Genomic DNA, 25,092 nt, shown 5'->3' with positions numbered 1-25,092 from the left:
AACGTTACAGCAGTGTTTATGGGTGGGGGAGGCAAAGTGTGTGTCAACTACAGACAACAGTAAAAAACAATCAACCCCAGGACAGAAATAGAGCTCTCTCTCTCTCTGTGTCTCTTTGCAGACAGTGTTTGCTGTTGTTTGGGGGGAGAAGCTCTGGGGCTTTGGTGTTATGCTAATAACGAAATGTGAATGTGAGATTTTCCCTGACAAAGGCAGAAAAGATGAGCGGGGGGATGGTGCACACACACACACACACACACACACACACACACACACACACACACACACACACACACACACACACACACACACACACACACACACACACACACACTCCACACAACACGGGCGCTGAAAAGAAGAAGAGGGGAGTCTTGCTAAAATTGGACAACCCGCGAGACTTTGGTGGGCGTGGACAGCGCGGCGAGGGCTTCCTGCTCGGCTGAACACGTGGTTCCGTGTCTGCCTCCCCTGCCCGTCTGTCAGTGTATGAAGGTTTCCTGCCCTTCTCTCTCTCTCACTCCTCTCCCTCTGTGTCCTCCCGCACAGCACGACAGACCTCCTCCTCCTCCTGCTCCTGCTCCTGCTCCTGCACCTCCCGCTGCTCCTCCTGCACCACCTCCTCCTCCTCCTCCTCCTCCTCCGTCCTGTCCACCCGCTGCTCTGCGACGGCTCCCGGGACTCACTCACTCCGCCGACCGACCGACCGACCGCCAGGCAGCCAGGCAGCCAGGCCGCGCTCACTCCAACGTGTATCCGCTCAGAGAGAGACGGAGAGAGGGAGAGTGTGTGTGAAAGTGTATGTGTGTGAAAAAGAGAGATAGAGAGTGCGTGTGTGTGTGTGTGAGTGAGTAAGTGCGTGTGCGCGCCACCAGCCCGCAGCCGCCGCCGCCGCCGGTCCATCCGTGTGATCTCCCCCCCTCCCTCTCCCTGTCTCTCTCCCCGCTCTCCCGCTCCGTCTCCTCGGTCATGACGCTAGAAGCGATCCGCTACCGGGCCGGGTCTCTGCAGATCCTCAACCAGCTGCTGCTGCCACACCAGACCTCGTACGATGAGATCCGCTCGGTGCAGGACGCTTACGAGGCCATCAAGTCCATGAAGGTACAGACTACGGAGCTCCTCATCCCCCCCCTCCCCCTTTCTCTCTCTCTCGGGGGGCTTTCTCCCACTCCCCAGCCTGCTGCATGTTTGTGCATCTATCCCCGTCGTGCATATTGTGTCTCTGTGTTTCATTGTCGGGCTCTTTTGTGCTCCCACCGCTGCAAGCATGTGTTGCCATATGCTCGCCGCCGTGCTCCCGCTGTCGGCCCTGTGTTGTAGTTGGGGATGCACCTGCAGCACCCGGCGATTATCTACCACCCCCCCTCTCCCTCCTCCCCCCAACAAAAAAACCATCCTTTATTTAGAGTTTTCACATTATCATGTGCCAGCGCCACAAACTAGGTATCTGCACACAGCCTCCCACCCATGAAATATGCCCCCTCCTCCTCCTCCTCCTCCTCTTTCTTTGGGAGAGATTATTGATGAATTATTAATGACCTTTGCCAGGGTTTTTTTTTGTTCGCGTTTTGGTCTTGTGCTGCACTCGATGACACCTCCAGCTCGTTTATCTCGGTGGAGCTGAAGCCCTGACACACCGAGCCGCTCACACAGTTTCATGTTGTTCAAGTTTTCTGTCTCACATGTTCCTTTTTTATCAGAGCCGAGCTGAGCAGACGTTCACTCTTTCCTCAACCCACTTAGACACACTATACATGTTTGATCCTGTGTGTGTGGCAGAGTGAAGGAATGTGCCATCAGCAGGGGGGTGATGTCATGATAATAATGGAGTCTAATGGCAGAGATAGAAATGACTCCAGCACAGAGATTATGTCATCTGAGTCAAAGCTGTCAGGGACGACTATTGGCTCTGTGATCACTGAAAACTAAAAACATCAGAGATGTGGATTAATTATCCTCATGAAAACTGCTTAAGAGGAGGCTGTTGGACGTTGTTGGCATAGAAACCAAAAGATGAGGACCACCAGGATGTGACCGACTCTGCAACCCCTCTTTTTTCTCCTCTCAGGTACGTGGCGCCCCGGCCATCGCCATCGTGGGCTGCCTCAGCCTGGCCGTGGAGCTGCGGGCGGGCGCCGGCGGCGACGACCCCGTGACCTTCATCCGGGAGTCTCTGTGCCACCTGACCTCGGCCCGGCCCACCGCCGTCAACATGGGCCGCGCCGCCCGCGAGCTGATGGAGTTCGCCGAGAACGAGAGCATGGAGAAGAACTCGGAGCAGCTCAGAGAAAGGTGAGCGATCCCCCACATTTACACTGTCAGTGGGTTTGTGTTAACTTATTTAAAGGGATAGTTCACCCAAAATTCAAATTTCACTCATTATCTACTCACCCTCATGTCGACTAAGAGCTGTGAGAATTTTCAGAGTCCTCCGTTCCTTCTCTGAGTTACGGGGGGGTCCGCGCAGCAGTATTTGTCCATATAATGGTTGTCAATGGATACCAACTTTCTTCATCCAAAAAGACACACCAAAAAACATCCAAATACCTCCATACTGCTCGTCTGTAATGTCCCTCTTGTATTGAAGCCCCGACATGAGAAATTGTTCCGAAAAAAATTAAATAAGTCTAGGCTATATTTTAAGCTTGTTTGTAGCGGAAGCTCCCAGTGTCTCAGTAAATCTCGCGTGATTTGCATTGACCGGCGGAACAATTTCTCATGTCGGGGCTTCAATACAAGAGGGACATTACAGACGAGCAGCACGGAGGTATTTGGATGTTTTTTGGTGTGTCTTTTTGGACGAAGAAAGTTGGTATCCATTGACAACCATTATATGGACAAATACTGCTGCACGGACCCCCCCATAACTCAGAGAAGGGAAGGAGGACTCTGAAAATTCTCACAGCTCTTAGTCGACATGAGGGTGAGTAGATAATGAGTGAAATTTGAATTTTGGGTGAACTATCCCTTTAATTAAATAGAGCTCAGTTGAGTTTACATTGTCAGGGTTCCCACGCGTGCTGGGAAATCTGGAAAACCTGGAAAATGGTTTACCAACACATGGAACATGAGAAAAAAAAGTCAAATGTCCTGGAAAAGCTTGAGTTGTCCTGGGAAATGATTTATCACAGCTACCAGAGCTCTATCTGACTTTTTCAGACCCTTCTAAGGATTTCATTTCCAAAAAAAAAAACATGTTTATGCTGTTCTATGATAAATTTGTCATCATTTCTAATCAATTAAGAGATTATTTCATAAATTAGAGCCATAGACTGCTACAGATTTCTGGGGGAGAGACTGAGAGAGAGAGGAATATACATAGAAACAAACTGATTAAATTTACAAAATAAGGTACCATGTGTAAGAACTAATGTCCGTCAGCTGAAAATGTCCTGGAAAACGATTTCAAGAAAAGAGTGGGAACCCTGATTGTCCACATCCCTGTATATTTGTGTCTTGTCTGTGAATTCTGTCCTTGTGAGCACAACAACGTCATCGTCACAGCAGAGACGCTGACATTTGTCTTTACAGCTTCGGCTTCTGCCACTTATTTATTTAAAGGTGCCATGTGGAGTTCGATCCCCAGTGATGCTATATAGAGCAATGTTTTTATGAATGGGCTCCCATGTTTGTGTGTAAACAAAGGATACACAATCCTGTGGGTGATGTAATCCGCAGCCTTGCCAATGGTTTCCCACTCATCCACCAGTGTCAGTTCCACCGCATGCACCAACAAAGACAGAGAGAAGACGCCTGTTGACAAACAAGTAAACAATGTGAGCTTGAAACTTTTTTAACAAAAAAATAAAAAAAAAACGGCTTTGCAAATGTTTTCTGAGGGAGGAGCTGCGTTTGCATTGGGAAACATTAGTTAGAGCAGCAGGAGTACACACTGCGTGTAAACAGAATCTTTGTTAGTTTTTTGGAAAACTCCTCGGGGCGCCTTTTACTCCCAACAGACACTCATCTGTAAACAATCAGTGTATCATGTGCCGACCGTGTACCGAGTCTCAGCAGTAAGAACTGGTGCTGTGAATTAAAATAATACAAACTTTGTGTTTTTCCCATGAGCGTCTGATGCTGTTAGCAGCTGCTGCAGCACCTCCTCATTCAGAGCTGGGTGTAGGTGTCTGTGTGAAAAAGTTGTCAGAACCGTCTACAAAGTGAAAATTGGGAAGCCCCGTACACGACACACAACATTGCAGATGAACTGTAAGTGTGACAAAGAAACACCCTGAGTTGTGTTATATTGACAGAGTTCATTAGTTACACAAGGCAAAGAAGCAGAACATGCGTAAAGCGTCAGGAGATGCTGGTGCTGGTGTTTGTTGGAGGACAGGAGGCAGGTGGACAGTGACTGCTGGCTTAGGACTATACACTAAAGGGATAGTTCAACATTTTTGGCAAATTCGCCTATTGTCATATTCGCCACGCTATGAAATAGTCATGGATAATTATGTAACATTACTCCACCCAGCAGCCGTGTCTGGAATGTAGTTCCAGTTATGCATTTGCCTCGAAAACAACTCAGTCTCGTAATGTTACATTATTATTTCATAATGTGGTCACAACTTGTCCACAAGAGTGTTTTGGAGTTGTTGGATTGTGTATTTGATGAGTTTTGAGGGACAGGGGACCTGTACCGTTACCTCCATAATGTTCACTGAGCAGCTCACGTCTCTGCCCCGCTGATCTCAAAACAACATGCACCGATAGTTAAAGATAATGAACCCACTGTTATGACTATAGGGATTATGGCAATAGGTGAATTTGCCAAAATGTTCAGGGTTTCCCGCAGCGCTTTCCTGTTAAGGCGGCCGCCTTAACAACAAAGAGCTGCCGCCTAAACTAACATCTTTAAAAAAAAAAAAAATGGAGCGATATTCGCCGCCGCCCCCCCCCCGTCGGACGATGGCCGCATCCTCTCACACACATACACACCACAGAGAAGCGCGCACGCATAACAGCAGCGCGTGTTGAAAGCGAAACTTTAATACGGCACGGCGCGGTGCGTACCCCCCCGTCGATCGATTCCCCCCCCCCCCCCCCGTCAACAGATCTCCGCGCTACCCCCCCCCCCCCGTCGACAGGTCAGACACCACCTTAACTAACAAATTTTCTGGGGGAAACACTGATGTTGAACTATCCCTTTAAAGCTTTGTTACTGATCTGATGTCAGCCAGATGTGCCTGATCCACATTAAATATAGTCAGTATCATCATAGAAGCCTGTCTGATATCAGTTACAGTCATTGTAGTCCCGACAGGCTCCAACAGCATACCTGCTCTCATCTTACCCCCAACAATGATTTCTCCGATTTTAATTGTGGAGGGGAAAAAAGAAAGCACCGGTGTCAGAGTGGGAATTAATATCAGCAGTAGAAGGATCAGAGTCGGTTATCGAGAAAGGAAAATGTTGGATCGATCCAGGTCTTGGGTATTTAAAACCACTGGAGACTCCCCTTCCTCCCGTCGCTGATTGTTGTGCTGTGTGATGAATCTATCTGTGTAGCTGAAGAAATCTCAGTGCAGCAGAGCGATGTGAGCTCCTCTGAGTTAATCATGTTTCACTCCGAACCTGCAAATAGTCTTTAAACATGGCCCAGCGCTAAGTGTAGTCTGAGCTGGAGCATGGAGCAGAGGAGGCTGAGGCGCTTGGATGATGTTTGAGTCTCGAAACTTGGCACGAGTTGAGCTGCGGAGGCGAATCTCTGACGACTTAGTGTGCAACAGTGTTGGGCTCATTACTTTGAAAAAGTAAGTAGTTATAGTTACTAGTTACTTTCCCCCAAAAGTAACTGAGTTAGTAACTGAATTACTACATTATTAAAGTAACTAATTACCTGGAAAAGTAAATATTGCGTTACTTTTTTATAATATGCTCTCAAAGATGTCACATTACTTGGACTCGCTCCCCTAACCTCCCGTTCATCTGGAACTAACCAACTCACAGGGCCTGTCTGCACGGAGGAATACTGAGTGAGTTGGTTAGTTCCAGATAAACGGCTTTTTTCCAACTAGGTGATGAACACTTAGCTACACTTGAACGGGTGTATTATTTTGTAACAGGACTTCTTGAGTCAAGTAAAGGTGCATTTTATTGTCGGTAACGGCGTAACTTTTTTGATACTTGTTACTGAAAAAAGTAGCGGCATTAGAAGTGGCATTAGTAGCGCCGTTATTTCCATGATCACTGGTGTGCACAATATGCAACTTTATGATTGAGAAAACAATGATAAGCTGCTATAAGGAGGGAAAGTGGAGGATCACATGAGGATATGAGAGAGACGGTAAGATGATGGATGAGAGAGGGAGAGAACAGGATGTTCGATGAAGGGAGGTCAGGACCATGGGTGCAGATTCCGGGGGGGAAGAGGGGGACATGCCCCCCCGCGAATTTCTGAAAAACATGAATTGTCCCCCCCAATAAAAATACCCCAAATTATTCAAAATTGAACAAATGTATTTTCAGCCTTCACAGTCTTGACATTTTAGATTCACATCTTAAAAGAAATGATTGAAATGGTGGAACAAATGATGTTTGACAAATATATTTCTGACTCCACATTCCATCTCTGGTCTCCTCCACTACGATGCAAATGAATGGGTAGTTTCTTACACATCAGCAGGCTTTAAAAAAACGACTCCCTCAATCTTAGGGCTTCATATTTTGATATTCATCCATATCAATTAATCATGTATAAAGTAGTCCCATACACTGGGAGAAAAGGAAGATGGTGAGAAGAATTGGGGATCTGGGAAGGATAAGTAAGATAAGAATGTGACATTAAATGTCCGAGACTATTAAAATGATAATTTACTAATATAACAGCAGTGATACGTGCTGTTGGCTGTTTAGGACAAATAAACAAGAAAGGTAAGCACAATAAATGATTCCCTGTGCAGTACTTTTTGAATGATATGGGGAGCCTCTATGAAGTTGTGATTTATGGTGGCATGGTACGAGTTGCATACGGGTCACCCCAATCCTGACATCGGATCTGCACCCCTGGTCAGGACGGACAGAAACATGCAGCCACATCGTATCTGTAGTCTTGATGGACACGTGATGTTCACACTGGCAGACGAGAGGGGGTACATTTTAATTTCTCACCTCCTGTGCCTTTCCCCCCTCCCCCTCCCCCTCCCTCCTTTACAGCGTGATTGCCTGGATTGAAGACATGCTGGAGCGTGACGTCAACGACAACAGGAAGATCGGTAACTATGGCGCCCAGCACATCCTGTCCGGCGTCCCGAGGGACTCCGTCACCATCCTCACACACTGCAACACCGGCTCTCTGGCCACAGCTGGATACGGGACTGCGCTGGGTAAGGCCGCAGCTGCACAGTGTGAATGAGAAAAGAGGGCGACCGTTTCAAATATTTATGGCGCTGTAACTGTAATAACCGGCTCTTGCTCCTGTGTGCAGGCGTGGTGCGGAGCCTCCACGCGCTGGGCCGGCTGAAGCGCGTGTACTGCACAGAGACGAGACCGTACAACCAGGGATCCAGACTGACGGCGTACGAGGCGGTGGCGGAGGGAATCCCCGCCACGCTCATCACAGACAGCATGGCGGCCCTCACCATGAGAGAAATGGACATCACAGGTGTCGTCTCTTCTTCTTCTTCTTCTTCTTCTTCTTCTTCTTCTTCTTCTTCTTCTTCTTCTTCTTCTTCTTCTTCTTCTTCTTCTTCTTCTTCTTCTTCTTCTTCTTCTTCTTCTTCTTCTTCTTCTTCTTCTTCTTCTTCTTCTTCTTCTTCTTCTTCTTCTTCCCTCAGTTCATTCAAACTCTCTTTTTCTTTTGTGTCTTGCCTCACTCCCGAGTCCATGACCAGCAGATAGACACCATCCTTTAGACTGTGCGTGCAGTAACAAGGGAGATACAGACAGAGCTGGCGCACTGCTAATTAGCTTAGCTCAAACACTGGAAGTGTATACCGGTAGGTAGTGTTAGCCTGCCTCCTAACTGAGCCGAAATCAGCAGTCAGAAGTTCTAAACTCTGTAAATATATCACTTTATTGACATTTCAAACATTTTTAGGCGAGAAAGTAGCCGTTTAGATCAGCAGTGTGTCGTTAATTTGTCTAAATACCAGCTGTCTACAATTTTGTTCGGACGAATTCGGCGCTACTCAAGCTAGCCGTTGTGACCAACGCACTTCCAGTTACTTTCACAAAATAAAACACCCGTTGCCCTTTACATACAGAAAACCATGACGATAGAATCTGCGCTTTTACTTTGAAATAGAAAGCTAACCTTCCCTCCATGTAGCTAGCTTGAACCAAAATAAACCGTCTTTGCTTGAACCTTCCGTTTTGACCGATCTCGTCCCGTTACCGGCATTTGACCGCTCAAGATGCCTTACCGGAGAGTTTTGTCAGCTCTGAGACGAAGATCGCCCCGTCGGCTGAAAAGTTTCTCTGATGACTTTAGGTGGAGGCAGGCTAACACTACCCATGCACTTCCAGCGTTTGAGCTAAGCTAATTAGCGGTGCACCAGCTCTGCCCGTATCTCCCTTGTTACTGCACGTACAGTCGAAAGGATGGTGTCTATCTGCTTGTCATGGACTCGTGAGTGAGGCAAGACACGAAAAAAAAAATGTTGGCGTATCCCTTTAACCCCTTTTTCTTATGTTGTCCTTCTCCCTCTCAGCTGTGGTGGTGGGCGCAGACAGGGTGGTCGCCAATGGTGACACAGCCAACAAGGTGGGCACGTACCAGCTGGCTATCGCCGCCAAGCACCACGGGATTCCCTTCTACGTGGCCGCGCCCAGCACATCCTGTGACCTGAGCCTGGAGAGCGGCCGGGACATCATCATCGAAGTGCGCCCCCCCGAGGAGCTCACCAGTATAAACGGTGTCCCCATCGCCGCCCCGGGTAAGACGCATGGCACGACAGCCGTGTTGGAACCAGCGTTCTGCATGTTACTTTTTTCTAAAAATTATAAATATTTGAGGAATTTGTTACTTTTTCCAACTAATTGACGGACTGAAAAATAATGTGTATATAACATACACTTTTAACAGGTGTATTACTTTGTGACGGGACTTCTTGAGTCAAGTAACGGCACATTTTATTGTCAGTAATGGTAACGGTGTTATAACGGGGGAAACGGTAACTTTTTTTGATGACTTGTTACTGAAAAAAGTTGCACCATTAGAAACGCCGTTTATATCCACCTTTCTTCCGAATGTCAAAAACGTAAGCCGGTTTTGCTCTTCCGGTGGAATTTTATGTTTACATTTCCATGGTTTCTGTAGTCGTGGTCATGGTCACGGTAAATGCATGGATTGGATTTTTTTTCTTTTTTTTCAATGAAAATCTATAAAACGCATGGATCATCACACCTCGGCTTTTAACAATGGATATCACACAAATTGACATCTGTGTTAACTCATTGAGTGCCGCTCTCCTTTCCAAAGTTTTAGTCGAGTGTACCGGCAATTTAGACCATTTCTGACGATTTTTGTAGAGCCACAGCGTATTCTATATTATTGCCACCAACACATACTGTGGCTCATTTGAAAGGTGAAACTTTCTGCTTCAAATGGCCACAAACTGTTTGTTTCTACGAGCCTCCGTTCCTGAGAAAACTCAAGCTAAACATGGCTGGTTTTCACTAAAATCCCTGCTTTTTTTTCTAGAAAAGGAGATACAGCGTCTTTTATGAAAGGTGCTCTGTTTGTGTCTGTCGCTCTTCTGACACTCGCATTTCTGGATGAAAGGGCTCGTGTAAGATAAATATATACAACAATTGTTGTTCTATTCACAAAACCACCATCGGGGGTGGGGGGGGGCGCCACTAAACAACAATAACACAGATGCACCGTGCCGTGTCACAGCCTCTCGCCGCGGAATGTGATGGTCTCTCGGCCCTCTTGCTGTCGCACGACGAAGGTGCGTTCAGGCACCAAAATGTGGTACCGATTGACTTTATGTGAATCAATACTCGGTACTTTGGTGGGAATTCGGTCGGTACCAAAAAAGTACAGAATTTGGGTACCCATCCCTAGATATAATGCTGTTATTCCCATGACTTGTTAGAACTGGGGAGGAAATGCGGTTGAGAGAAAAGTATAAGGACGTGAATACATAAGAACAGTGAGCAGAGCAGAGGGCTGTCAGTGAGGAGGAGACATCAGGCTTGGAGAGCTGGATGAGTGTGGCCCACTTCCAGGGTCCATCCTAAGCCTTAAGCGCTGTGCCCTCGCTGACTTTAATTGAAACCACATGCAGCGTAAGTGCTGGCGTGAAAAGAGGCTGCACGCACCGCACGGACCAGCGGACGGCACTTTGTGAAATCACGTTACCTGTACAAAGACGTTTTTTTGTGGTCAGGAAAGTGTGAGGCTCCGATTTCAGAGAGCGCTCGCTCCTGTGCGCCTTTAAAATAGTTGCTGAGGGAGTGTGGGGCGGAGAGAGAGGAGATAGGGGGGGGGCGGGTGGGTGTTTTATGACTTCATTAGACAGTGACAGCGAGGAAATGAAAGGACATGAGGGGGCACGGCACAAAGGTCCCAGGCCACGTTCAAATCAGGACTGTTGCAGCTGCATGAGCATGTGAGAGTGGACGCCAGCTGTGTGTTTTAGGTGAGTTAGTGAGAGCTGAATAGAGTCATTTGATCTATAATTACGTTGCCAGAGCAGAGAGGTGTTCGGTGACATCATAGTAATTAAAGCACGCTCATTTAATGAGCACACTGGCCTCTAGAGAGCAGCAGGAGGAGGAGGAGGAGGAGGAGGAGGATGTGTGCTCCTATGTTAGAGTTGAGTTCCTTCTCTATTAAACTTTCCTCTTCTCCTTTCTTGTGCTCTGCTCCCTCTTGGAAATCGCATTTTGAAATACAGCTCGGAAAGACTCGGTAAAGATTAGTTCTTGGTGTTTTGCCTGTTTTGAGAGTTGGAGGTATGCAACCATGGATGTTGTGATGGTGTACGTAGATCACTGGTCACCCGTCAGTTATTCTGTAGTTATTTTTCTCAATCAGCAAAAGGTGTAATAACTGTTTTGTTACGTCTCATCCCCTTGGTCAAAGCCACTCAACTTTGGTTTGACTGACATCACCTGGTGTAAATAATAATACAATTTTTTGAAAATGTTTTAAAGGCGTACGGAAAATAAAAATGAATTTGATTCCACTATGGGTCATAAACTGAGTGTAATAACTCATCTATCAGACGATGTAGCCCAAACTTTGTGCAAAATTCTATTTTCGAGTAAATCTGGAATGAAAGTGGGGTAGTTTTTTTTTCGCATTGGATTCAATAACGACCAATCAAATTTGTTTTCCTTACTCGGGTAAACTCGTGTGGCAACTTGTGAAAACTCATAGAAGGAGGTGCGACAAACAGGAAAAATGGCCATTTCTGAACACCTTTAAAAATTGAGTTATCAGCTTTTGAAAATGAACTCTTCAAATATTTCCTGTGTATCATGTTCTTCTGCTCCATGGAGCTTGTTTGCATCCAAAAACGATTAGAAATCTTGCACTCAAAAAAGTTAGGGAGCAACAGGTACTTTTTTTTTCTTTCAATCTCTTTTTATTTTTTTTATTTTATTGTCTGAATCTGATCTTATGACAGGGTTCCTACACATTTGAAATTTCCAAATTCCATACTTTTTCCAGACCCTAATTTCCAGACCTCTCTGTAAAAAAAATTCAAATTATTTGTGATATTTAAGTAAATAGATGTGCATAATATAAAAAAGGATGCAATTTATCATTTGTTTTCATGTGTATGCCATTATGTAACCAAATAGTTTCCTGGAGATTGTAGCTAGGTACAATAGAGCGCATACAAAATAATTAACCCAAATAACTTCAGATGAGACCAAACCCAGATAAGTATTAAAGGGATAGTAGCATTTTTTTAAAAGTGGGGTTGTATGATCTCCAAATAGCCCCTAAGTACTTTAATTGCAGTAGAAGACTCTCTGCACTCCTCCCGTTAGCAACGCCAGCCCATAGCCCTGCCCAGAGATTTACAATATACAGTGTTGTGGACAGACCCAAAGAAACGGCCTAAAAGAGGTTTTACCTAAAAAAAAATTGTTCGCTATAATATAATTTTTTCCAGCCCCTCAAAGTGCAGGAAAAACGCAGTTTTTAATTGGACCTAACCAACTGCTGATCGGCGGGCGCAAACCCTGGGCGGAGGGATACGTGAGTTGGTTAGGTCCAAATAAAAACTGTGTTTTTCTTGCACTTTGAAGGGCTGGAAAAAATTATATTATAGCGAACAATGGAACTGTACATTTTTTTTTTTTAGGTAAAACCTCTTTTAGGCTGCAAAAATAGGCCGTTTCTTTGGGTCTGTCCACAACACTGTATGTTGTAAATCTCTGGGCAGGGCTATGGGCTGGCGTTACTAACGGGAGGAGTGCAGAGAGTCTTCTACTGCAATTAAAGTACTTGGGGGGGCTATTTGTAGGTCATACAACCCCACTTTTAAAAAAATGCTACTATCCCTTTAAGATAAATATATTTCCATACAATAGTTTCCATTTTCCATACATTTACAGACCTGGAAATGTATAAAATCAAATTCCATACTTTTCCATACTTGCGTAGGAACCCTGTTATGAGTGTTTTTGTATCATGGGCCCCACTGAAACAAGTTCCAATCGACCTGGTCGACGTGGCAAAAAAGTATCGGAATTGAAATTGAATTCTTCTCTAAATGCTCCGCTCTGTGGCTCTTCTCTGATGTTTCCTGCAGGCATCGAGGTGTGGAACCCGGCGTTCGACGTGACTCCTCACCAGCTGATCACAGGAGGCATCATCACAGAGCTGGGAGTCTTCCTCCCCTCTGAGCTGCAGGCGGCGCTCACCGGTCGCCTCACCGCCCTCTAGAGCCACTTGGCCCCCCCGCCCCCCGCTGGTCCGTGTGCACCACTGCACCTTAACGTCAGACACTCAAAGACACTCATCTCACCACAGAACGCACGCACACACACTCAAAAACACACACACGTATACACACAAACACAACACACATTCATGGTTTGTCGTTTTAATTTGAATTTGATAAACGCACGGTCACTGTTACATGTCAGTGGTGCACACAGAAGAAAAAGAAAAGTTCTTCAGTCTCTTTACTCACCCTCACTCTATTCTATTCACTGCAGGGAGTCAAGCAGACACACATGTGCAGTCTCTCCCGTTCTTTTATGTGTGTCCTTTTATTATTTTTTTTGTGTGTGTGTCTCTGTTTCACATTTCTCCCCAGTTTTCCGACTGTTTCTCATTCCCTCTCACCGCCTCTTTGTCTGGCTTCTGCGACAGATAACAGCTGGACTCTGTTCCTTAAATTCTATTTGGAAATCTGTTTTTATGAGTGGTTACTGAGATCATCTTTCAGGCCTTCTTCAACGACAAACAAACAAAAAAAACCCTCCACAAAGGCTAAGACATTGCTGATTTTGATCAAAGTAGGGATTTCGATTAGCCATGGTTTCTAAAAAAAAAAATGCTGCTACCCACTTGTTAATATACATATCCTTGCTGTTAGTGTGTACATATGTAGAAAACTAACCCATGCTAGGAAAAGGTACTGCTATTTTAACCAAATATGTGGTTATTTAAAATTTAAATATGACATCAAAAATGTTATATTAACATTTAATTTCTTTTGTTCTGTGTTGAGATCTTTTGTAGGGGTATAATCCAGTTTTTTAGCTCATAGATTTTACAACCAAAAAATTGCTAGTGATCTTAAAAAAGCCTCTTTCACTCGCTCTTTTTAGCCTGCGCAGCAACATTTTGATCAAGTAGAATTTTTCGATCGGTCCTCATTAGTCAGCTGAAGTCCATGACAATACATGGCTGTATTTATACCTCACTCCTTGTTTCTAATGTGCTATTTTTCCCGTTCCCCCCATATCTCACTACACTTGTACTATCATAATATACTTGTGTATATATACACATATATATAGACATACAAATATATATGTAACCATACTACTCGACATAATACTCATCGAACTGATGTTCACAACACCGCACAGGACACTAAATGTAAAAATCTCTGAAAGGAATCGGTGTCATTTTTGCCATTTGAGGAGTTCCTCATGCTGTTGTATTTCTGTAATACAGGCATCACGATTAAAGGAAAAGTTCACCCCAAAATGAAAGTTTGGTTATCTGCTCATGTGTACACAAAGACAAGTGCTTCTCATCATTTTTCTTCTAAGTCAGACCCACAAAGTGATGATTAACTATTTTACACCCTAGAATAAACTTAATCGGTAAACTTAATCTCTCCAAAAGCTACAAAAGAAAGCACTGAATGAATTATTTCATCATGTTGCTCATAGTGATGGACCAACAGAGAATTTCCACCTGATCTTGCAGTTCCCAAGAAAAGGCAGTGGGCGACTAGCTGATGAACGTAGTGGCACGATGAGCATTTAAAGAGCCAGATCTCTCCCTCAGGAGCTGGAGCCTGAACGAGCTGGAGGGGGGGAGTAAATATTGGACTTTGAATTGTCAGTTTGACACAAACGTTGCTCTAAATTAATGTTTCTGTTGTCTGTGTCCACACAACGTGTCAATAAGCAGCTGTTTGCCAACAATCGGTTACAACAGACTGACTTCCAGTCCGCCACACTACACCAGCTCATCAGCTATAGAAGGTGGTGAATGTCAATCTGGGAGGGGGGGGGGCAGCTTAATTTGTTTTACCCGTTAGATTTTTCCAAAGATCAGTAGTTCTGACGTAGAAGAGGAAACTACTGAATATTTGTGGCATCAGAAATGTAGCAGGATGAGCAATGGTCAACGTCTTGTCTTTATTCTGGGGTGAACTATTCCTTTCAGCTTAGTGGGGTGTTTTCCACATTACAGTGTCCTTCCGCAGAAAGCTCTGTGCATACAACTTTAAACAACACAACAATCAGAATGTAATTTTCAGCTCAGATGAAGTCGGGGGCTGTGATCAGGCCGGACTCGAGACGCTCAGTCACTTCTTGCCTTCGTGCTTCACTTCAGAATGTGTTTTGACTATTTTGGATTCATTCCTTCTCGCAACAAACGTGCCGTTCAAACTCCAGACTGACTTCCAGCCCACCAACATAGGCAACTAAGGACATGTAGACATTAAGGACGACACAATGGGTTTTCTCCATAACTTCATTTCTTCTAACCCTGTCAGAACAGGATTAAAAAACAGGAATAAAAAGGAGACAAAGCCCATATTATTAGCATTTGTCAAAAATAGTGCTGAAACATAATCAGTTTATTTAGACTTTTTTTTCTAAACATTCCCTTGTTCCAGATTTGGAAATGTGAATATTTGCGACTTTTTTCAATCTTATACTAATGTAAATGGGAAATACTTGTTATTGGGGGAAAAAAAACATTGTTGGAAATGATTGCTTAATTATTATTTAACTAAACCTAAGTGACAACGTATTGAAGACAGTTACTATTAATTTCAGTTTTACCTTCGAAATGCACCGACACTGACTCTCAATGACTCCAGTTTTAAAACCCGACACTGACATTGTATTCACCCATAAAGCAATAGACTGTTATGACTTTTAAACCACTAGTTGAACCTGTGTTGGGTTCCAGTGTCATACATACGTTTGTTTTTCTCTATGAAAGGTGTGTGCACCTGGCTATTGATCCTGTGATGCATTTTGTTATTTTTAAACGGGCATCACAGAAAAAGTTCCTGAAAGGTGGATCTGTAAGGTTTAGGCACCTACTGTACTGAATGTCACAGGGCCCTCACTGCCTTACAGGTGCAGCAGCGGTACATATACGTCCTGACAGCAGAGACAGCAGAGACAGCAGAGACAGCAGACCCTCAGTCCTTCCTCCACCCCGGTTAATATCACGTAGCCAAGCCGCTGTCTCATCAAGCTCTGAGAGGTTTGCATTTAGAAACACTCCACCAAACACATTGTATTCAGTGGTGGACAGTAATGGAGTAAATTTACTTGAGTACTGTTACTTAAGTACATATCCAGAGGATTTGTACTTTACTTGAGTATTAGATTTTTCTTTGGTACTTATTACTCTTACTTGAATACATTTCCACGACAAATATCTGTCTGCTCTTTTTTCTTTTTTTCTTTTTTTTTTTCTAAAATCCTATTGGACACAAGCTGTGTTTGTCAAAGAAGGAAACCCTAACCCCTAAAAGCAGCACATCAGTGCAGCTGGTTTCAAAGAGTTCATTCTCAGAAACAAGAGTTAAAAGCTCCTTAAATTCATTTAGAAAAAATTATAGTAATTCATTGATGTGAAAAATAAGAAATTTACTCTTACTCTTAAATTTAAAAGCATGTACTTTTGGATACTTAAGTACCTTTAGAAGCAAGTACTTTTTTACTCTTACTCGAGTAACATGTCGACTGAGCTACTTTTACTTGTAACGGAGTAAATTTTGACCAGTAGTATTTGTACTCTTACTCAAGTACTGGGGTGGAGTACTCTGTCCATCTCTGATTTTATTCAATGCTGGGGAGATTCAGACAGCCAGAAAACAAACTGTCAACCTCACCTTCTCTTCTTTCTAGTCAAAATCTGATGCCTACATTACCCACAGTTCATCTCTCATAGTTGGGGGATTTCTGGTATGTTATTTTCACAATAGTTAGACAGATCAAAGACACTACTGTCTGTCTTGTGCTTGGATTTCTCTGTGAGCTTGATGAGACGGTTTCGGACACACTTCACACCAGTTTACTTTCCTACTCTCCCTTCACTGATCTCACTCACTACCAGTACTGACTTTTCTCATTCACTTCATTCATTTAAAGATGTGGTAAATACACAAATTCACCTTTCTACTGACGGGACCACTAAGAGGTCCAGAGACCCCCACCCAAACCCTAACCTCCCCCCGAAAAACAAAAAAAACAAATGGAAAAAAAACAACAAAAAAACGTATTAATGTCAATGATAATAATTAATTGCAGTATCCATAGTGTCATTGTCCATATCTTAAAAATGCTGTAATATAAGCTCGCTGAGTTATTCGATTTTCTTCTTCCTCCTCTGTCCACCCATCAAACCTCATATCACAAAGATGCTGGGAGGTCAAAAACACTTGTGTATTTGAATTTTCTTTCTTTCTTTTGTACAGTTTAAAACATGACACATTTTGGGGCCAATGTTAGACAGTGTTCCAGGCATTATGTAGCAACTTTGTGGCCGTCAGACCAGCCGCATATTATTTCTTTCTAAATCTTTAAGAGGTATGACATTTTTGTTTGTCTGTACATCATGGTTATATAACTGTTTGGCTGTGGTTTGTTGTTTTATTTTTTATTTTTCATGACATTGTGATTTCTCGTGACTAGGCCATTAGTACACCACACTGGGGAGGCCTCCTCAACCATACACACTACCTCTCCGTTTGCCCACACGGACTCAAACACTGAAATGCATGAACACAAGCACTCAACGTGCCAGGCTGCAGCACAGCACATTGACAGATTGCAGAAAATAAAATAAAATAAAAAATCTGGTCTGAAATTCTCCACATCTAACTAATGTTTGTATCTTGAACCCAGAGTGATTGATAATTTTCGGCTGTGCTTTAAGTTTGCCAAAGTAGCCTACATTCAGGCTGGTGTGTTATGTTGGGTTGCATCTGAATTATGTCTAGATTATGTTTTTACACCATGTTTTTGAAGCAGCGGGAAATCGAAGTGTAATTAAAGAAAAGAAGGTTCCACCATTGCGAAGCCCAACACATGCCTAGTAATCAGGTGCCAAAATTCAGCGCTGCTTGCCACTACTTTAACATTGATTTGATTCATGAAAGCAGGTGCTTGTGTATTAGCAAATGATTAGTATGGCCTGCAATTACCATGGAAGGAGTGTTGTTCAGATGGCCTCTTTAAGTGCAAGTATGTTATTGTTGTTATTGATAATCACTTGATTGATTTGGGTTTAATTTTGTAACATGTGAAAACGGTTCCAAACTGGGTTTTTTTATATATATGTATATGAATATAATGCTGTAAAGTGCAGTCATGAATTAAGAGATTTCTCTTTCACATCAATACAGTTAAAAGAATAAAACCACAGTGAAAAACTTTGTATTATTATTATTACGATGATGATGAATTCCTACCAAAGCAACGGTAGATGCTACAGTTTTGCAACTTTCACCAAACTGTAGTCCCAATACTGCTGAAACTATTGTTCATTTAGACTCAATACAAATTATGAAGTCCATCACTCTGTTTTTTTGCTCAATTGTCACCAAACTTGCTACAGAGCATCTCCAGACTGTCCTCAACAAAACTTGTTTCTTGGATTTTTGATTAATCAAAAATTGAGCCTACAGTGCTGCCCTGCTAAGCCAGACCGCAGTAACTACGTGAAAATTCCAAATTGAGTTTTTTGTGAAATTGAACTTGTCAATAAATGTTTTATCTTGTATAAAATTTTCAGCGGTCAATTTTGCTCAGTTTTAGAGATATGAGGTATGAAAAATTGCAGTAACTACAAAATCACTCTTGAAACTGCGGTCTGGCTTAGTAGGGCAGAGTGCATGAAAACATTTGACTGTAAACACTACTGTAAACATATACCATCAAATTCCTGCTAAATACATTTTCAATCTTCCTGAAAAAAAGACAATATTTTGGAGTCGTGGTTGATGAAGTTTGGCAAATATCAGAATTTTATCTCAAAAACTTAATTTTCTAGTACATTCTGAATTCTGCTCTCATGGGAACAACTGCAGTCAATGTAAGAATGGTATTTTAAAACATCAGATTTTCTCTTATGAAGCAAAACACTTAGAGTTAAAAACAAATCAGCAACATTTCCATGCTATCAAGATGCAATTTATGTTTTATCAGATTTTTGTTTAGATGACTGAATTTCTGACATTTTGACCATTTTGAAATTATTATTATTATTATTATTATTATTATTATTATTATTATTATTATTATTATTATTATTATTATTATTATTATCAGTAGTATTATAATTATCGTTGTTTTATCATTACTATTGTTGTCATGTCACAGATGAACAGTAGGTGGCGGTAGAGAGCCGGACGCGTGTGAGAACTACCTGTTAAGTGACAGCAGAAGAAGAAGCAGTGCTTTGTGTACTTCCGGTTAGCCAAAAAAATGGCGCAGGGTACGAAGAAGTTTAAAGCTCAGCGGCCTGGAGCCTCCAAGAAACCACAACAACACAAACAGAAAGGACCGAAGAAAGGAGGTATGGCTCTGAAAAGTGACCTGTTGTTTTCTGAGTAGCTGGAGAGACGAGACAGAGAGAGAGAGGGAGAGACGTTTCAGTCCAACAGCGTCGACATGTGACTGCATGGAAACAGCTCAGCACGTTGTGACCGAGTCTCAGGGTTTCTTACCACGTTATAACATCTGGTTACCAAGTAGTACACGAGACAAACCAGTTAGCTCTGCATATATGTGGACATTTGATTTTATTTCACCTTGTTTTTGCTGTGATATCTTAGTGACTTTGAATGAAGAATGCTGAAATGATTTCGCCCATGTCAACTGTGAAATGTCATGAAGGTGTCTGTGATAGACATTTAACAACAAAATGAGCTGCCATGGAGCGATGCGAGGCCCTGCTATTGCCACATTGAGAAAGACTAAGGATACAATATGGCAAGGTGAAATATCACCAAAAATATTTCTTTGATGAGGACAATTTGTGTCATAATATACCATAAATGTGGTGCTACGTTCACCAGATGATGTGATCGTTGTTGGGTAAAGGCCCACATCACACATCAGGAAAGTTGTTCACCTGTTCAGTTGTTTGCCTGTCTCAAAACTGACTTTTTATCCAGTTGTGTAAGTCACATTTTGATCATATACGTTTTCAATCTTGGTCATATTTATCCATCTGAATCAAGACTGCAAGTAGTCAGAAAAACAAGCTGAGAATTTTCTTTTCTTTTTAAAGGCAGGATCATCGCGCCAAAGAAGGCTCAAGTGGTTCAGCAGCAGAAACTAAAGAAGGTAAGGCCAAGTTTAAGAAAAATGACAGTTATTTTGTTGTCTGCCCAGCTCTTTAAGTCTGAATTTAACAACAAAAACATCAGTGAGTATGACGGCTCATTTAACTTGAATGTTAATGCTGCTTTTCCCTGCAGGGTCTGGAAGTTGCCATCAGGAACAGGATTGAGCAGGAGGTGACCCAGAGGGCCAGCTCCTCCCTCCACAAGTCGCTGAGTGTGGTTAAAGGGGCCGAAAGTAAAGACAAACCTGCAGCAGCCCGTCCAGGAAGCAGCTCCAAGTAGGACCAGAACAGACCTGGATCTGATGGTGTTGAATTACAAAGGACTGAGCTGAAGCGTCAGTGAGCTGCAAATAATATGAAATGTGACTTGACCCTCCTGTTCCCAAATGTCTCAGTGTTTTAGGCAAATAGAAATAATGAGACATACTTGTGGAGATGCTTGTTGAAGGTCCTCAAAGATACATTGAAAACAAGAGACAATGTATCATGGGATCACGGACGTTGCATAAACATCCACTTGGTTGCACCACAGGATGTTACATTTACTCTAAGGATAAAAACAGAGGGAATGTAAAAGGTTTATCTTGACATAATATTTTTATGGGAATTCTCTGCTTGCTCAAGGTTTTGTGTCAGTTCATTGAGTTTATTTCAGTCCAGCTGTTGGGCGTTTCCAATGTACACGGAGTGAGCTGTGATGATGTTTGTACCTCGGTAGCAGGAAAAAGTGTAAAGCAGAAGAATTTGAGCAATTAAAATGTTAGGCCTGCACTCACTGCCACGACCAAGAATCCTCTGGAATATATTCACCACACTTTATAAGTGTAAATTCCAACCATCATTGATCATTTCTGAAAATAACTGATAATTCAATAATCTGTTGTGAGTAGGGTGGGACTAAATACATATCATGCGCAAACTGGCATTAAAAACATTTTCCCAGACTTAAATGATGTTTTTTGTTGAAATTTAAGGGACAAATAAAAAATAAATATTTAACGTGAGGCATTAGAAGTTATTGTTTTCTAACTGGCATTCCCATACACTTTTGATTAGCTGAATGCAAACATTTTGAAGGCAGGCAATTTGGAGTAGCAGATGTTGGCAGTTGTAAGTCAGAGCTCAGTTAAGTTTTGTCAGTGTTGACAAATAGTTTTAATAACAACATACACGGTATGTGCCAGTGAGCTTGGCAAGTGGGGGAAAAAAAATATACCACGTTACAGATCGTCTTCCCAGAGGTATTTATTTTAATCCTTAGTGAATGTCACTTAGATCTTATGTTATCCAGAGTCGCAATGTAGCTGCGTTTACTTTAAAGCTTCATAACTGAGGTCATATAACAGCATGCATCCCACACAAAGGCAGCAGCAGCACTACCATCTGAAAACAATCACAGGACAAGCTAGTTGTGCAGCAGCAGCAGCTTTTCTTCTATCTAAAGCAGAGAGAGATACAGAGTGTGCTCAGAAAACCCTGATGGCCTCCATGCGCTGATGGGAGCGCAGGAAGCGAGGGAAGGAGTCTTTGGCCATCAGACTGTAGATCCTCTGCTGCGCGTCCTTGAACGTGTCGGCAGATGGAGAGTCCATGGCGCTGAACAGAGACTCACGGGTCTCAGCGTCCAGGTTTACCTAAGAGGGGAAAAGCAAGTTAAATCTACTCTTCATCCTTTCATGTGTTAAATTGTCCCTCGCTATCATTTCTTTTTCTTTTTTTTAACAATATTTTTTATTGAAATTTCAAACTCAACATTAAATGTACAAACATTTTCACCCATATCCCCTCGAACAGACACAAAAATAAAATAAAAAAGCAAATGGACAGTGACATCAGACATCAGACTAATGGAGTAAATTAAATAAATAAATAAATAAATAAGAATAAAATGGGACAAACATTTTTTTTTAAATTAAATTAAATTACATTAAAATTAAATTGAATTATAAAGGCAGGATTATTTCATAACCTGTTATTCAGACAGTGTTATCTGTTTCATTGGTCAGGAATGACATAAATGATTCCCTCACTATCATTTCTCTGAGGTCATCTTATCTCACACTCTCCACCAACCTCCTGCTGAGCATCAGGGTTGATGAACTGGCCGTAGATGCTGCTGGCCTTGAGTTTCTGCAGGTTTGAAGGTGAAACCCTGTAGTCCTCACAGGCCAGCCAGAACTCAAGGTTCTCCTCACTGAACTCTGAACGCAGAAACTCACGAAATGCCTGCAGGCCACCTGGAGGAGCCAGAGGGGGCAAACAACGTGAGAAGAATGAAAACGTGGAAGAGAAACCATAAAAGGTAATTGTTACATTATTAAGACTTTATTATAGGTGTACCTATGTTTAAATGTAGTTGTAAGATGTAAATATGCATGCCTCTGAAAACCTGAATATACAGTATATTCCACATGTAATGGGTGAGTATCGTCAACAGTAAGGTGAGACTATGTCACTTTTGAGCAACAACAGCCAATGTGCAGACACATGACATTTCATAGTCATAATGGAGAATGTTCAATGTTGTATAATAGAAACAGAGGTAGAGAAGAAATCTCATTAAGTCAAATAACTGAGTGTTCGCATCAATAATAAGCTACTTATTATACCAGCAAATCATGCAGGAGTATATTGAATTGAGCAAATGATTTTTATTTGTAAGAAGATGAGTGTATTATCTCTTCTTCTAAAGGATCACATTGTGTCCTTAATATTAACAATTTTGATTTTCCAGGGCTTTTTGGAGTAAATATTGCAAACAAGAGTAAAAATTCAGTCACTCAGTTTTTATGTATAAACGTAAATGATCTTTCTTTCTCTCTTTCCTCATACTGTTCTCAAATTTCAATAAGTTCAAGTAATTGACAGCAGGCAGTGTGAGTTGTCACAGGGAACAACAGAAAGGCACAGGTGTCAGTCATAACATCAGCAATGTCTGTGCTCCGTTCAGGCAGCCCATGCAGAGAGCCGTGACAGACACCGTGTACAAGACCAAGGACCTTGACACCGAAGCAGCTAAATGGCATCCAGCCATCGGTCCTTTTATTATTTACAGCTGTGTTTTTCCTACTGTGACATGTGGAGAGGCTTGGTGTGTGTGAGCTTCTTTTATGTCAAGAACTGACATCAGATAAATAAAAACTAATAACAGGAAAACTGTCTTACTCTTGCTGGATAGTAGAGTTTCCAGGTCCTGGAGAGTTTTTACATCCTGGACCCTGAGAATAGAGACAGAAACAGTCAACCGGAGTGACATAATCCATCTTTCCCATCTTTTCAAAAACAGACCCTGTTTTAGCCTTGTAGCAAAAGTAATTCTTTCCATCTTAAAAATGTTAAAAATGCTGTCAAACCACTCATCCACTGTAGGTTTTTCTAGTTTTAGCAACTTCCTTGTTATAGCTTTTCTAGAAGCGGCACTTAGAATCTGAAATAAGTATTTGTCATTAGAGGAGACATTTTCTGATGGTAAAACTCCTAAATATAAAAGTAATGTCTGTCTGGAATATACTTTTTGCAAAATGTTGTAGACCTCCTGCCAGAAAGGAAACAATATTGAACAAGCCCAAAATATGTGAAAATGATTTGCCTCAAGGCATCCACATTGTCTCCAACATATAGATGAACTGGAATAATGTCTTTTTTGAGCTGGAGTGATGAAAAATCTAATAAGGGTTTTCGAACAAAACTTCTTCTTTTTTTCAAACTCTCCCATTTCTGTTTTACATGCAATGAACTACCCTTCATTTGTTGTAAACCCCTATAGAGTCTTGAGATGATTTTTTTGGCCTGGGCCTGAAACATATGCATCCATAAATACTTTTAGAATGTTATCCCATTGCTCTTGTTTAATCTCTTTCCTTATTTGTTCAACATGGTGACGAACCTGTAAGAATCTAAAGAAGTCATCATTATTTAGACCAAATTGTCTCTTTAGGCTTTGAAAACTGTTCACTGACCCCTTACACAAAAATGTACAATATGCTGTTAGTCCATGAGTTTTCCAGGCCTTGAATCTTGCATCCAAATTTTTAGGCATGAAATCTGGATCAAATGCACACCATCTCAGTATTTTTATCGCCTCTTTCAAATTCTTTTTAGTTATTATATTATTATATTATTATTACCCTTAAGTGGTAAATGTTGACAGTGATTTTACCACTTACTATGACATACAGGTTTCAGTATGCTTACTTGTGTTTGTGGTGCGCGTCAGCCAGATGGCTTAACTTCACCCGCATCCCTTTTGCCCTGAAACACACAGAGACACAATGAATAACATCAGGCCCTGCACAAAACACTTCATGACACAAACCCCTTAGGTATAGCTTATTTACACACAAAACATGACTGTGTTCAATACTTACTTCACCAGACATGAGGTGGGCAGGGCGGAGAGTCCCTTACACATGCTGCTCTGAGGTCTCACAAAACCAGCAAAGGGGGAAATGAACAGACTAAGCGATGTTTGATGGCTGCCTTTAATTTATTCTGTGTTTTCTTCCATCAGTGGAACAGCCAGACTGCACTGAGCTGACCTTTTATAGTCTACCTGGGTGCTGCTATCTGATATGTCAGTCTTCTCTCAAACCAACAGGTGCAGCGGTGATGAATAGAGATGAAAGCAGCTGAATGACACAGGTGGCGTACGTACACACAGGTCAGTCAACAGAATGATACAAAACAAGCCAGCATTAGGAACAGGAAAATGAAAGCAAAGAGACCCTGGACTTTGTGTGTGGTCAGGGATCATTAAGAGAGCCGGGGGTTGTGACGTAAACAGAAGCAGCGGCGGTGTTGGGAGTGTTTATCACAGCAGGGCAAAGTGATGAGGGAGCAGCAGGTGGGTTGGTAGCATCACTCATCGTCTGCAGGCTGGAGAGTGTGTTTCACATTGATGGACAAGATAGGACCAAATAAAGTCAACAAGGTCCTTAAATCCTGTGCCACAGCAACAACAGTTTATTTCACTTCCACTTTTCTCTACTTGTTTTCATGGTTTATCTGAAACCTCATTCAGTCGACAGCTGAAAGAGACTGAGTGAAGTATGATCTGTCAAGTGTAAACCTCACTGATGAAATCCAACCACTTTGAGGCAGAAAGAATAAGTATG

General features: G+C 42.4%; 3 protein-coding genes across 3 annotated transcripts; 2 read left to right on the top strand and 1 right to left on the bottom strand.

Annotated features, from left to right (window-relative positions):
- Window positions 1–427: 427 nt before the first annotated feature.
- mri1 (methylthioribose-1-phosphate isomerase 1) lies at window positions 428–13,615 on the top strand. The gene is made up of 6 exons (XM_085783037.1): window positions 428–1,101; window positions 2,069–2,292; window positions 7,159–7,328; window positions 7,430–7,606; window positions 8,655–8,879; window positions 12,723–13,615. The coding sequence occupies exons 1-6, from the start codon at window positions 970–972 to the stop codon at window positions 12,854–12,856; spliced, it is 1,062 nt and encodes a 353-aa protein (XP_085639163.1). The 5' UTR covers window positions 428–969; the 3' UTR covers window positions 12,857–13,615.
- Window positions 13,616–19,050: 5,435 nt separating this feature from the next.
- Window positions 19,051–20,529, top strand: c1h19orf53 (chromosome 1 C19orf53 homolog). Its single transcript, XM_085781506.1, has 3 exons — window positions 19,051–19,204; window positions 19,922–19,977; window positions 20,112–20,529. Exons 1-3 carry the CDS (start codon window positions 19,114–19,116, stop codon window positions 20,256–20,258), a joined length of 294 nt encoding a protein of 97 aa, XP_085637632.1. The 5' UTR covers window positions 19,051–19,113; the 3' UTR covers window positions 20,259–20,529.
- A 665-nt stretch (window positions 20,530–21,194) lies between these two features.
- On the bottom strand, window positions 21,195–24,544 carry LOC146991152 (regulator of G protein signaling 5). Its single transcript, XM_085789854.1, has 5 exons — window positions 24,346–24,544; window positions 24,173–24,229; window positions 23,144–23,196; window positions 22,052–22,215; window positions 21,195–21,612 (listed from the first exon to the last, which is right to left on the bottom strand). Exons 1-5 carry the CDS (start codon window positions 24,387–24,389, stop codon window positions 21,445–21,447), a joined length of 486 nt encoding a protein of 161 aa, XP_085645980.1. The 5' UTR covers window positions 24,390–24,544; the 3' UTR covers window positions 21,195–21,444.
- Between the last annotated feature and the right edge of the window lie 548 nt (window positions 24,545–25,092).

The sequence above is a fragment of the Trachurus japonicus genome, chromosome 1, assembly GCF_045865225.1.
Source record: "Trachurus japonicus isolate A0001 chromosome 1, Traja_1.0".
Taxonomy (NCBI): Eukaryota; Metazoa; Chordata; class Actinopteri; order Carangiformes; family Carangidae; genus Trachurus; species Trachurus japonicus.
Note: the sequence above shows the minus strand (reverse complement) of the source record. Positions and strands in the feature narration are given on the sequence as shown.

What these genes read in the sequence shown, in the direction of transcription:
- LOC146991152 (XM_085789854.1), bottom strand. Translation starts at nt 24,389, where the DNA reads ATGTGTAAGGGACTCTCCGCCCTGCCCACCTCATGTCTGGTGAA. An exon ending in GACGCGCACCACAAACACAA is followed by an intron (nt 23,197 to 24,172) that starts GTAAGCATACTG and finishes CTCTATTCTCAG; the next exon opens with GGTCCAGGATGTAAAAACTC. An exon ending in AACTCTACTATCCAGCAAGA is followed by an intron (nt 22,216 to 23,143) that starts GTAAGACAGTTT and finishes TGGCTCCTCCAG; the next exon opens with GTGGCCTGCAGGCATTTCGT.
- mri1 (XM_085783037.1), top strand. Translation starts at nt 970, where the DNA reads ATGACGCTAGAAGCGATCCGCTACCGGGCCGGGTCTCTGCAGATCCTC. An exon ending in TCGGAGCAGCTCAGAGAAAG is followed by an intron (nt 2,293 to 7,158) that starts GTGAGCGATCCC and finishes CCTCCTTTACAG; the next exon opens with CGTGATTGCCTGGATTGAAG. An exon ending in TGGATACGGGACTGCGCTGG is followed by an intron (nt 7,329 to 7,429) that starts GTAAGGCCGCAG and finishes TCCTGTGTGCAG; the next exon opens with GCGTGGTGCGGAGCCTCCAC.
- c1h19orf53 (XM_085781506.1), top strand. Translation starts at nt 19,114, where the DNA reads ATGGCGCAGGGTACGAAGAAGTTTAAAGCTCAGCGGCCTGGAGCCTCC. An exon ending in GAAAGGACCGAAGAAAGGAG is followed by an intron (nt 19,205 to 19,921) that starts GTATGGCTCTGA and finishes TTCTTTTTAAAG; the next exon opens with GCAGGATCATCGCGCCAAAG. An exon ending in AGCAGCAGAAACTAAAGAAG is followed by an intron (nt 19,978 to 20,111) that starts GTAAGGCCAAGT and finishes TTTTCCCTGCAG; the next exon opens with GGTCTGGAAGTTGCCATCAG.